This window comes from Dermacentor silvarum, chromosome 6 (assembly GCF_013339745.2).
Source record: "Dermacentor silvarum isolate Dsil-2018 chromosome 6, BIME_Dsil_1.4, whole genome shotgun sequence".
NCBI classification, from domain to species: domain Eukaryota; kingdom Metazoa; phylum Arthropoda; class Arachnida; order Ixodida; family Ixodidae; genus Dermacentor; species Dermacentor silvarum.
This window is the reverse complement of record NC_051159.1, coordinates 61,698,949-61,712,743: the sequence shown is the minus strand read 5'-3', so window position 1 is coordinate 61,712,743 and position 13,795 is coordinate 61,698,949. Positions and strand designations below refer to the sequence as shown.

General features: G+C 48.0%; 1 protein-coding gene across 1 annotated transcript; it reads right to left on the bottom strand.

Annotated features, from left to right (window-relative positions):
* Window positions 1–3,089: 3,089 nt before the first annotated feature.
* LOC119456691 (disintegrin and metalloproteinase domain-containing protein 10) lies at window positions 3,090–12,380 on the bottom strand. Its single transcript, XM_049669024.1, has 7 exons — window positions 12,356–12,380; window positions 12,138–12,282; window positions 9,770–9,891; window positions 9,310–9,581; window positions 6,784–7,284; window positions 4,366–4,558; window positions 3,090–3,358 (listed from the first exon to the last, which is right to left on the bottom strand). The coding sequence occupies exons 1-7, from the start codon at window positions 12,378–12,380 to the stop codon at window positions 3,090–3,092; spliced, it is 1,527 nt and encodes a 508-aa protein (XP_049524981.1).
* Between the last annotated feature and the right edge of the window lie 1,415 nt (window positions 12,381–13,795).

The following is a 13,795-nucleotide window of genomic DNA, read 5'->3' as shown; positions in this document are numbered from 1 at the left end:
TGCACTCGGCCTCGTTGAGACCGCAGTCGCACTGCTCGTCGCCCTCCACGATCTGGTTTCCGCACACGGGACCGCTTGGCCCTGCGACGATGTCAGGCAAAAAAAAAAAAAAGACCACGCGCTCTTCAGATGACTCGGGTGGACTGTGGCATCATTCAAAGTAACGTAATTGCAACGAAAGCTGTGCTCTCTTCATCGAAAGTATATTGGCTGGAACTGCCACGCTCACTATAGACACCTTTCTTAATGGAATACGTGTGGTACGCTGTGCATGTACCTGTGGCAAGCAGCGCAAAAACGTAAAGAAAACGTATCTGCCTCGTTCTTGTGCTGTTTGTCGGATTATGTTGGCGCCTCTTCAGTGTAAGTGAAGCCTGTGTGTTGTTTCCAGCGAATGAGAAACAATAAATCAGTTTTCTCTGATTAAAGTGTTCTTTCAAAACCGTGTTTTCGCAATTTCGCGGTTTATAACATTTATTACAATTCGCGTTGATCATAACACAAGAAAATAAAATCCAAACGTTAATTTATTGGTTTTTAAATTTCGAGCCCAGCACCGGCGCGTCACAGATTTCACAGTACGTACTCTCTCTCTTTTTTTTTTTCTATGTAGATCGTTTCGGCTGAGTGAGACTTATTCAAGGTTGCTCAGTTTAGTCTCTGGATCCTTTTCAATACAATTCAGTCCAGCTTTACGGCTACAAAGTTAACTAGGCCCTAGAAGACGACGTCCAAATCCATGACGTCACGGCAACGTCGCCACCCGTTTTTTTTTTTTTTTTTTTTTCTTGCTCACCGAGCGTCGTACTCGCCGCAAAAATTGCATTTTTTTTTTGGTATCGTGGAAAGATAATTTACTACCGCAGCTAAAATAATTTTGCCTCTTTGACGTGTCGCTTTAAAACCACAAAATATTTTTTTTCCGGCAATGTAGGAACGGAGGACTTACTCTGGAAGCAAATCTCGCGCGGGAGCTCTCCCTTGAAGAATGGCAGCAGGATGGCGCTGATGTTGCCGATGCTGCAGGGCGAGAAGCGGTCGTTGTTGGGCCTGTCCCCCTTGGTCGCCGACTCGTACATCAGGAACTTGCCCTCGGGACCCACGGGATCGCAGATGCGCCCTTTGTCGTGCTGCAAAGCGAGGGAAGGCAACGGAACGTGAGTGGAGCGCGTATTCTTTTTTTTTTTTCACGAAAGAATACACGCACACACACACACACTGCAGTCTGGAAGCATTGGGATGTGCTGCCTATTCTACGCTGTAAACGCGCGCTGTACCCGCGAACCGATAGAGACTGGCGCTATTTTCGAGATATCAAATCCCAAAATATGTCACGGAATGCGCATCTTGCATGCTACTTCAGGGAAGTAAGTGCAACACAACTTCATTCGTAGGCGTGTCTTGCGCGGGGGCATTTCGAAAGTGGCACCAGTCTCAAAGTTCTCGCTGAATTGGTAAAACTTCACTAGTACCTAGCTCTAACACCGCAGTTTTAAATTAATTAAATTATGGGGTTTTACGTGCCAAAACCACTATCTGATTATGAGGCACGCCGTAGTGGGGGACTCCGGATTAGTTTTGACCCCTTGGGATCCTTTAACGTGCACCTAAATCTAAGTACACGGGTGTTTTTTGCATTCCGCCCATATCGAAATGCGGCCGCCGTGGCCGGGATTCGATCCCGCGACCTCGTGCTTAGCAGCGCAACACCATAGCCACTTGGCAATCACGGCGGGTTCGCGCAGTTATAACACTCGCCGTAAAGTGAATAATTTACGACAGATGAGTGTTAAACTTATTTCATTTGGCTGTGTGAACGTCTTGTCCAATTCCTCAAGTAATTTGTCCGATGAGGTGACACCACGCCTTCTATAGAATTTTTTAATTGATTTGAATGAAGTACATTATTGATTGACGTTCGAAGCGTGGTTTTAGGAGGTATCACAATACTGCTGTTTATCGGAAGCGCTTTCAGGTCCTAAAATCTGGTCTGTGATTAACAAGGCGCAACACAAATCGTGTGCGAAGAAGCGCTCGTGTATATCGAAACCAACAGTTCTGTGTACAGCATGACTTCGCATCGCATTGCTCAAGAAAAACGTGAAGACACCATTGAATATTGTCGGTTTCTTGCTTAACGAGTTGGAGGCCGTCCCTAACCAGAGCCAAAGGGTAGTAATACTCGGGCTACCACCTGTTCATACACGCTTAGTACTAATGGTGCGTAAATGAATGGTAGAAGAATTCTTCCACTAAATGCAACTATAGACTAAGTGCCGTCGAGGCAAATATAATGCCGCATTCAGCTCTTTTCGCTTTATTAAAGCATTTGAACAGCATTTTATTGTGCACACTCTTCGAGGCTCCGGAAAATTGCATTTTTCAGCTTGCTACGAGAAACTATAATGGGCGTGTAAAGGCATGTTTATATATGAGCACGTCTTCTTATTGCACGTCCTTTGACGTGAACGGCGAACCATCTCGCATGTTATGACATCCTGTAACACCGTTGGTATGTAGAAGGAACTACTGCAGTTTATGCACACAAAGGGGTGGAGTGGTCAGCGTGGCTGAAAACTCCGACTACAACCGCCACTTTCCGAATCAAGGGTGGTGGTACTAAAACATGTTTGTGTTGTGTAAATGAGGTTTAAATGTGAGCAATAAAGGGGCCATAAGCCACTCACAGTACGACAATTTCTTATAATCTGTGTTCTCTCTCCTCTATAAACTCTTTGCTTCAGCAGTTCTACTTTCCGAATAAATTCAGTAATCAAAGAATCAAGCTGTTAATAAGTGCGGAAACGTGAAAAAGCTTCGCGTCATGACTAGGCGTAAATATTGTCCTGTGTCTTGCCACAACGACACTTTTTCCCTTTATCTCCGTATATTTAATTGGAGGCTTGCGAGAACGTTATATTTTCTTGGCGATATAGAATGTGCACCGATAGCCATACTACACACAACGCTTCTGAAAATCAGAATTGCAACATTGAACAAAAAAAATAAATAATAATAGTGTATTCAAAATCCTATCCACTGAAATGTATCGCAAACATGGCTATACTGCCGTCTGCTGTAGGGCCCCCTTAAAGGCCGCTGAGCTGCATCAGTGAGCGACATTCATGCTGGAATACGGAAATAAATGTGACGCAGGCTCGACTCACGGGCGATCCGAAGCTGTGACCAATCTCGTGGGCGAGCGTGAGCGCGCCTACGGACAGCCCCACGTACTGTCTGTGGTTGATGAGCGTGGTGATGCCAGTGTTGAGGCTCATCTTGACCTGCACGTAGTCGCCACTGGCGGGGTCCAGCTCCACGGACGTGCGGTACCGCTCGCAGATGCCGCCAGAGCCCACTGCATGCAGCATCGGTCTTAACCCGCTAATTGTGGTGTATCCGCCGCAATGCTCAAATAAAGTGTTTAACGTACAGCGAAAGAGAGGCGGGATTCGCTCATTAGTGGTCCTTTGCGGCTAGGGTGCGTAAGCTCATGGACCACCTGATGCAATGCCGGCATATGCTAGTGCGTCCAACGTTTATAGATATATCTATAAACGTTGAGTGCGTCCACTTCGCATCATCACAGGCAATGCGTATCGCATGTGTGTACGAGTTATGTCTTGTTTTCCCACCAAGCAGTGAGAATGGTTAGTAGTGTCCCGCGACTTCGATTCCCCAGCAATTTTGTCCATCATCTCCACATCAACCATTCGCCAAGAAATAGGCGTTGCCGTATTATGAAGTGATCTCATATTTGCCATAACTGAATGACAATGAAGTATTGCAACAACTAGCAGTAGTGGACTGCACCGCAGCAGCAAGCAGCAGTACCGACTCCTGCAGGCCACTGTAATTATACCATCACCTCAGGACTATGTTAAGTTACCTGAATACTATAACAGCCTTGGGATGACCTTCACTGCAGCTATATTCCACTTCTCCTCTCTGCTCCTTGAGTGTAGAACGTGTAAAGAATTGGAGGAGTGGCACATTTTCATGCTTATAATGTTGTTGCGACGCGCAAAACGGAAATTCAATTTACATGGATTAATAATTACGTGGTGACAGCTTTCTCAAGTAACGCATCTTCTTAAATCAGACAGCATATCGACCTTCGCATACATAAATTGAGCGTAATCTCAGACAGACCATCAACCCCAGCTTGAACAGCCTTCATGTTTTACGAAATTTTTGCGTCTTTCCAACTAGGACCACGAACAAGCGCCTGCAAGTCACCTGCCTTCACTGTCATCGGTGTCACCAAGGGCTGAAGATGAGCGCCCAGTGACGTATCACTAAATAAAGCATTGTCCGATGCTGTTTCATATTGCGTTCGGGCCTTGTACTGAAACTAGTCCTCACGTTCATCGCTGGCGATCCACGCAAGCCCCAGAGTGCCGTCCGAAAAGTCCCGGTAGTTGAGCCTGTACGAGAGGCAGTAGTCGTCGTGGCGCGTCACCGACACAAGGTACAGAAGGTGCGGCGGGTCCAGAGACGTGCTGCACAGCGGGTCGTGCTTGGTCTTGTAACCCACACAGTCTCCGGGCTCGCTAATCTGCGAATCGGAAAGCAGTCCGTTGTATCTCCTTGATATATACCCGCGTTTAAGGAGCGCTGGGTTCAAGGACATTCAAGGACAAGGAGATACAAGGAAACCGTAAGACTTCAAGGAAAATAGCGCTCAAGGAGAGAAGCCGGTAGTCTGGTACGCAGTTTCATCAGGAGCACGAGTGACGTCCGGCTAAGTGTGGCTTCAGGGAAACCAGCACTCCTTGAGCGTTGGTTTCCGAATGGGTCAGCAATGTTTACTATAGAAAAATCTTCAGACATTTTGTACACCCTGTTTCTGCTGCGATATTAAATACGTATCAAGCGAAGCTCGATTCGTAGGTTACGCTTCTAGAGTACCAAATAAGGCACCGGCACGCGGTAATACCTTTAAAAATTTAGGGGATAAGATTAGCCCTTCGTTATCACGCAAATTATGCAACTATAGGTTTCATTGGTTATTCCCTACAGACCAGAAAAACGCTCCGCGTCGCTCCGTACTTGATTCATTCGAATCTTCAGTTTCCAGCAAGCAACCATTTGAAACCATCCCACTTCCCTGCAGCAACCTGCTCCTTCGATGGCGAGGTGCTTTCATATACAATCGCTTTTTTCTTTCTCTCTTGTTTTTTGTGTTCGAACCAGGCACGCTAGGACACCTTGCGCTTCATGAAATGAAGCGAACCAAGATGCAAAGTTGTCGCAAATTTTAAGCGAGAGCAAACCAGCAGTAGGCGCGAAAGATTTTCACAGTTGTCATGGTACAAACTCAGGTGAAGTAGTCTTACTGTTGGTTAGGGGTTTACAAGCCGGAAATAATGCGAAATCGAAAAGACGGGTGGCAACGTGATCTCACAATTACTGCACCAGCTCTCTGGGAGGTGGACTAAAAGTATCCGTCCAGGGCTATTTAATAATTTTAACTGATGAGAATGCACCTGATTCGCAAGCAATTAAACAATCAACCTGACCTTTTTCGCGAACTGTAACGATTGAAATCTTCAACCCCGCACTGACGCCACGAAAACGACAATATTGGCGTTATTTCCAAAAGAAATTCAGATCCGACCTTTATTCCCACTATCAATAGACAATCTGCTTCCAAAATAGAAATTTAAGCGGAATTTGGAAGCTTACTGTGTGGGTAATAATTCGTTGACTAGGGCTAATTGGTGAGCCACAGTTCAGTATACCGCGCTGGTTTCAGCACATAAAACAGCCGTAAGCTTAAAAAATAATTTCTGCGCGCCACAAACCTGAACTGTTTATGGGGCACGCCGTCGCAGGGGGGGTTACGGATACATTTTCACTTACGTTTCTTCACCCAAATGTAAGTATACAAGCTTTTTTTTTTGCATTTCACCCCCATCGAAAGGGAGTCGCCGCGGCCGGGATTGCAGCCTGCAAGCTCCGAGCTCAGCAGCGCCACGTTGTAGCTTCTAAGCCACTATGTCATGTCAGCCTAAGTTGTTTGTTCTTGTCCTTCTTATAGTGTTGTCTTTCGTGAACAACACAGTGTATAAACCATAACGGCACAAAGAGATTTAATGTTACTATTTCGCGGCCCTTTCGAAATGCCACGGTGATATCAGGTCTAGAAGACCTGTACCGCCACTGTCTCTGAAAGCTAGCCGAAGTGTCTTCCACAAGCCATCGTCTCAGTGGCTGGCGCTTACAGACTCTTGCACAATCAGCAATGCAAATTATGCCGCTATTTAGATATGCACGAGGAACTACGGACATTACGGCCAATACGTTACGTGGAAATCACTTATTTCAAGTTGCATACATGAGTGTAGTGGAATTTGTATTGTATCACAAGAAAAGAAAAGTTCATGCCTTTTCTTCAGGGTCGTTAGGGCTCGCAGATAATTCGAAGACAATAACTGTGCTGCTCACATCTTGCGCCCACTTGCTGCGGAAGGTATTGTGATTGACGACAAGCAAAATTGTCCAGAACTGAAATACACGGAATGAGCCTGTCTTCAGAGTAACGAAGTGCCTCTAAGAACAAAGCTTCGCAAATCGTAGTTGTCTTGATACATAACTAGATATTTTTGCTGCTTAGCTGCCCAGCCTATACAAGGAATAAATGCAACCTGTATAGAATGTGTAAGCTATCTCTCCGCAAAAAGCTGCGTCACTGTAGCTTGCAAGGACATTCGTCGTGCGTGGTCTTTTGTTGCCTGTTATCAAATACCCTCGAAATATTCAGGCCTGTCGTGCACTCACCATGATGTGTTGCACGACGAAGTTGATGTCTTCGATGCCGCCAAAGTTTGTGTCGCCGTAGATGGCGTTCACCTTGTGGACTATGTGGGCGATAATGGACGCGATGATCTCCCGCGACAGCGCCAGATTCGACGTCTCCTCCAGGACGCTGTCGGTGAGCGTGTTGTCGACGACGATCTCCAAGTTGCACACGCGGCGCGACCGCGACCCCGCCCGTCGTCGGGCGGGCCTCCTCCACTTAGATCTCGTCCCCTTCAGCGTCTCCCTCTCGTCGTCAGAATCGTCGAGCTTTTCCCGCTCCGTCTTCTCGGTGGCGTCACGTCGTCCTCCGACAATTCGCTCGCCATCTTTTGTCGTGACGTTGTCTCGCCTTTCGTCGTCGCCGTTATCTGCCTGACTTGTTCCAATTTTCTCAGCGTCATTCCTGTCTCCTTCGTCGCTGTAGCTTGCTTTGGTAATGGCTTGCAGTTTTCGGCCCACACGGCCATGAGCGAGGTGAGCCTGCAGAGAATACACACACACACGCATCAAATGATGCAGAACCTTGCTGTCGGTGTCCAGGGACATTGCGCTCATTTGTTCAACAAAAGAAAGTATAGACGCTTTTTCGCGTTAAACCCGCACTACTTCCAGTGCAAAGCTTGCATGTGTGTCAATGGCAGGCCTTAACGGGAACACACTCCTACGTACGTGCTACAGCTGCACGCAAGCTTCTAATCAGTTTCCCTTTTAACGACACAGCTGACAGGACGGTAGGTATGCCGAAAAATAAAATAGGTCACTGCGCTTATTTAGCTCAAAGCGACCATTTAAACATGTCGTTTTCACATCGAAAAGCTATACCTAACGCGATTCTTCGCCCAGCTGTAAAACATCTCAGCCGCCTTCTCATGTGGAGTCGTGGAGTGTGAAGAATGGAGGTAACCAAACTTCAATCAGCACCTAGAATAGGCTCGTTTTTGAAAGAGATATACAACGATCAATCAGATTCATGTCATCAGACCGGTGATTGAGGAGCCTATACAATGTAACCAACCTCTCTATATGAGTGTTTATACATCACTTAAAGGCGTTTGATACAAGAGAGATGCCGGAACGGTTGTAGACATTGCGCGAACAGGAAGTGAAGAAGAATAGGCGAATATTTTAGAAAACATATGCAGATATTTCACAGAAACGAAAATTCTTCACAGGAAAAGCCCAAAAATACCGATTCAAAAACTGTAAGTCAAGACGGCGCAGTCTCTCCAAGCCTACTTACTGCTATGCTACGAGGCAGTGTTCAAGCCGTCATACTGGGAAGCTGTCATATGTGAGGATCACTGAGTAAAATATCAGTGACCTGCAGTTTGCACAATGCCCTCTTCAACAACGCTGAAAATTACTACAAATTACTTCACAAGCACAGTCTAAAATTATGTTTGAGCATTACTGTGCAAGAGATTATGGTAAGGTGTAATAGCCTGACCGCAGAACAAGCGTATGTCATGGGTATACAACCTCTGGAACCTGCGTCTCGAGTACATTTGTCTAGGCGGCCCAATACTCGAAAGAGACCACAGTGATGAGAACTAATTTTTACAAGTTACCTTAACCACAACATATGCGTATACAAAGACGATGGCAACACAATGAACGCTGTGTTGTCGTCGTCTTTGTATTCGTTTATGTTTAGCTGAAGCTAGCACGTACGACTCGCACCAAGTCACCCGTCATCGTGTGCTAATTTCGATACGATTAAAAGTGGGTTGGAGGCCCTATGGCAGGCACTCTACAATCATTACTGACCGCTTACCGATGTTAGTTGAAAATAAGGGCATGTATTTAATGCGTTGTCTCCATACAGTAGACTATGCGGCTAAAATAAGACGGATATCGAAAAAAGCTTCACAAAGAGCTAAAGACCGTAGAGCGACTGATTCAACGAGAAGTGGTAGGCGTAATAGACAGGAAGACAAAGGGTGCCGCTTATATTCTAGCAAGATAAAGTGCAGTTGAACAGCTCACGTTATGAGCGCAGCACACAGCAGAATCGAATGGGTTTTAAAGTTACGCAAATGTTGACCAATACCGCAAAGGATGAAGTAGTGTAATAAGATCTAAATGTGAAGGCACTTTACGCAGCCGGGGGAAGCAAGACAGAAACGACCAGATATAATTGGGAGATGATGCTTTCATCCTCCACTGGACATAGAATTCGCTCATGATAATGATGATTAAAGAACATGGGGGACCCCAATCGCAACTGTAACGACGTTACAGAATTAAATAAACAAAGGTAAGAAAATAAGCCAGCGCTCCCGCTCAGACTAAATACTCAGCGAGGACTTGTCACTAAGACCAGATAAGGGTAGTATTTTAAATCAATCATGCAGCTTCAAGAAAGTGTCTGCGCAAAAGTGACAATTATCGAACAGATGATTTACACTTACAATGACAACGTTACACAAATAGACGAAGAGGTAAATGGATAGCTCGCACGAGTCGATACTTTATGCCAAAATTAAGAGCTTGCCGAGGTCCCACCTCAGGAGGCGAAGCGCGACGGAATCTGCGCAGCATATCCCTCATCCAATGTTCGGTGCTGCCGTGCAACCCGCACCAGCGGCCGCGACCTCCCTCTCCCACCGTCGGGAACTCGACGTCGGCGCTCGAGTAGAGCACCGAGTGGTAAGGGCGACTGTCGTTGAAGAACCTCCTGGCCCGCTCCACGTAAAGGCTGTCGCCCGAGCCGGTCTCGATGCTGCCTTCGAACACACCACGGTGCAAAGAGCCGAAAACCCGGCTGCGGGGTTGGCCTGCAAGTCGCACGCATCCGTTAAAGCGAATCTTTTCTCACGAACAAAGCTGGTATTTACTGCAGCATACAACCTAAAGACGAAGAGCCAATACAACCCCTTAGGTATCCCGTCTTCTTGGCCCTGTCTGTAAACTCTACACAAAAGTGGACTGCACCGTTTATTAGCGAAAAGGAACGTGAACCTACCGATAACGTATCCCTTGTAGATATGGCTTGTATCAACGTTGATAATCCCTTCCGTAGACGACTCGACAACGAGATCCTCGTGGAACACGGACGCGTCGGCAGAAAGATGCAAGTTGAGCGATCTGTCAAAAAGAGAAGAAAAAAAACTGCAGTGCTCACTGCGAATCTTGAGGATCTTCACATGAACTACATCAATCAAAAACCACATATTTATCAACGGTTTGTTGCAATTACAATGTAATTTAGGTGCCTTTTATTCGTAATGATGTAAATCACGCTACCGTCCAATTTTCTTTAGAGACAGCCGCTGTCCGACGTTTAGACTCTTGTCTTGGTCCCCCATTTTTTCTGTCCATTGCATCGTTTCACACTGTTTCACAAGATGGAAAACCAACTAGCTCGGTTTCATAACCTAATCGAAGCAGGAACCTGTATTTAATTTGCTTGACTTCTATGATTGCATGATTCTGTATTGCTTGAAATCAGATTTTATTGGAATGAGAAGCACGTGCTTATAATTTGGGTCAAGGACGCGTCCCTAATTTCCGTCCACCCGTATCCCGTGTGGCCTTCGCTAGTTTCTACTTCGCCAGTGCATGATACAAGGCATTCACGAAATTTCCGTAGAAGCTTCGTTTTATTTATCTTATTATGAAGTCACTTTCCATGCTTCTCATTGACAAGGAGCTTAGCCCCCATTTACGCGCAATAATGTTCAGATAAATACCCTTTTTTCTATTAATTACACTTAAATTCCCCGTAGTGTTTTTTTTTTTTGCGCTCTATAGTCGTCGCACTAGTATGTCGCAGAAGGTTGACACCTAGAGCGGTTATCTCGTGTAGCTGAAACATAGGGACGGCAAGCTTCCCGCAAAGCGTGCCACGCGTGGGCGCCGTCATGGACCAATCAGCTGACCGCACCTATCTTCATATTGCCGGTGCGGGAGTCATGTGACGGGAGTTGAGCACATTCAAGATCTCGAAACCGCTCGTACACGCGCGACAGAGGCAGGGCCACCCGGACACGTATTTCGCGGACGCAAGTCTCTACTCCCACACAACAACACGAACTCCCGCTTTCGTGGCGGTCGCGACAAATAGGGCACGCACGGCCACGGCAGCGTCCTTGCGCACCTCGTCCAGCGCAACGGCGGAGCCGCAGTCATCGCCCTAGCCGTACGAGCCGCCGAAGCAAACGGTCAATCGGCACACGTGCTAACGGACTCTCAGGACGCATGCCGACTATGCATGCGGGGAGTTTTGCCGGCCAGCGTCGTGCGCATCCTCGGACCAAGACTCACTCACGACCATGGGATCACATCGTGCCTGGTACACGCCGGAGTGGATGGCAACGAACGGGTGGACCGCCTGGCTCGAGGTATGACAGGCCGAGCCGCGGATCACTCCGCCCGAACGGAGCCCTCCACACCCGGCACGCCCCGAGAAATACCGGAGCTGCAAAGACTCGGCCGACGAACAAAGGCTCCTCCCCATCCCAAGCTCAACAGGGGGCAGGTAAGGGACTGGCGCCGACTACAGACAAACACCTTTCCTCACTTGCACAGGCTACACAAGATATACCCCCACAGACACAAAGACAAATGTCCCTGGTGTGAAGACACCCCGACACTCCAGCACATCACATACGAATGCCCGAGGCGCCCGGCACACGCCGTCTCGCCGGTAATCAAGAACTCACTGGCTAACTGGTCGTGGGAGGTGCGACTCACCGAACTGGACTTGGGAAGCCAGCTGGCGACCCTCGACCAGGCCCGGCGAGCCGCGGAAGCCAGTGGGGCCCTGGAATAGGGGCTCCACTCATAGACACCAATAAGATTTTTGTTTCAATAAAGTTGTTGTTGTTCTTCACGCGCGAGACAGATGTCCCTGGTCGCACGCTGCTGTCTATATCGATTCGCTGTAGGGTGCTTCGATATCCTCCCCCGCTCGACGGGGCAGCGAGTGAGGGGGACATCCAGGCACTCTTGAACTCCGACTATGGGTGTATGCCTTGCTCTGATGAGGCCGGCGCAAGGCGCTGATTGGTGCTTTGCTCGGGAGGCGGCGGCAAAAATAGCGCTCGGACCCATTCGCTCGGCATCACAGAAACCTTGACGCAATGCGCGAAAACTGCCTCGAGACGGCCACTCACAAGCGACAGGCGGCAAGGCGGCAAGGCGCCGCGCCACCGAGTGTGGTACGTCCAGCAAGTTCAGACATTATTATGGAGCTTCCCGACGTCGTAACTGCTATAGCTTAAAGGCCTCGTAAACTCTGGAAGGGGCTGGAAAGCACCCACGAGCGCATATTGACGTTTTAAAGTTCTTGCAGAGGAGCTTGGAGTGCTGCCGCTGCAGTGGTTCCTCACCGTTTGTTGCTGCGTATCTGCACGCGTACGTGGCCGCTCCCGCCGCCCTCGATGGAACGCTTTGCCCGCACGTGGTTTCGGTGCACCAGCTCTGGGTCGTAGTACACGGGCTCGAAGCGACGCACGAACATGTTCAGCCGCTCATCTGTGAACGGAAGAGGGCGAGATATTCGCTACGCCCAGGCGCACTGGGTATAATAAGGCGCGTTCACACTCACCAGTGATATTTGTCCTGAGAGACATGGTCACTGCGACTCGCCAAGTCGCACGTGATGCGCTGTAAACGTACTGAAGCTCGTCATGTCACTTATTGCAGGTTTCTTCCGAATTCATTGTTATTGCGAGAGTATTTGTTATTGTGTATATCCAAAAAAATGGTTTGATCCCTCTTATATAGTAATCGGTATAGAACACGAAAGTGAAACGTGTCTTCACAGAAGTAGTGTAATGTTTATTGCACATTGATATATAATGTCTATTGGTGTTTTGTGGCTAAAGCGCCCTTAGGCGTTGATGCACCCACGCTGACGCCTGGTGGCACGTCTCCTCCATCACGACTACCAACGTCGATGACCATGAGCAACCGTCGTGCATATGGAAGCTGCACTACGCTGCACACGCTAGCACAACGCGAAAGACGAAGCACGTAACTGACACACTAATACAACGCGCAAGACAAAGCACGTAACTGAATCGTCACCGAGTCAAATCAGCGCGTACAGCGCGTCGTAATTGCAGCCTCCGCGATCAACTTCAGAAACATTTTCAGAGCTAATTGCGGAGGCCACGCTCCGCTGTGCTGAGTACGGTGAACGCCACCTGGCGTTGGTAGTGCTTCTTGATGCCAGCGTCCCTTCGAATGCTGGCATCGAGGCGTCGTAGTGCTGAGACCACCGAAGCGTTCACTGTCGGTGCGCGTTAGTGTCATAATGCAGTACTTCTCTTTTCTGCTCGTAGGCGGCGGCACCGCCCCGAGCAAGAGCGCGGGTACACGGAGGAGTGTTAGATATATAAGGCGCGTCGGTGTAGCTCTCTGCAAATGCGTTTGTGGCGCAATGGGTTAACCCTCGGCGATTTATCGTCGCGGACCGAGAGGTCGTGGGTTCGATTTCCAAATTTTGCATGTTTGTGGAACTTTTTCTTCTGGTTTCTTTCTTTGTATTATGTTCGTGTACATTGTAAGCTGACGTATTTCCGTGACGGAAATACGTCAGTGAAGTCTTGGTGGACCCCGGCATAAAGCACTTTCGTGTTAAAAAATGGTTTGATCCCTCTTATATAGGAATCGGTATAGAACACGAAAGTGAAACGTGTCTTCACAGAAGTAGTGTAATGTTTATTGCACATTGATATATAATGTCTATTGGTGTTTTGTGGCTAAAGCGCCCTTAGGCGTTGATGCACCCACGCTGACGCCTGGTGGCACGTCTCCTCCATCACGACTACCAACGTCGATGACCATGAGCAACCGTCGTGCATATGGAAGCTGCACTACGCTGCACACGCTAGCACAACGCGAAAGACGAAGCACGTAACTGACACACTAATACAACGCGCAAGACAAAGCACGTAACTGAATCGTCACCGAGTCAAATCAGCGCGTACAGCGCGTCGTAATTGCAGCCTCCGCGATCAACTTCAGAAACATTTTCAGAGCT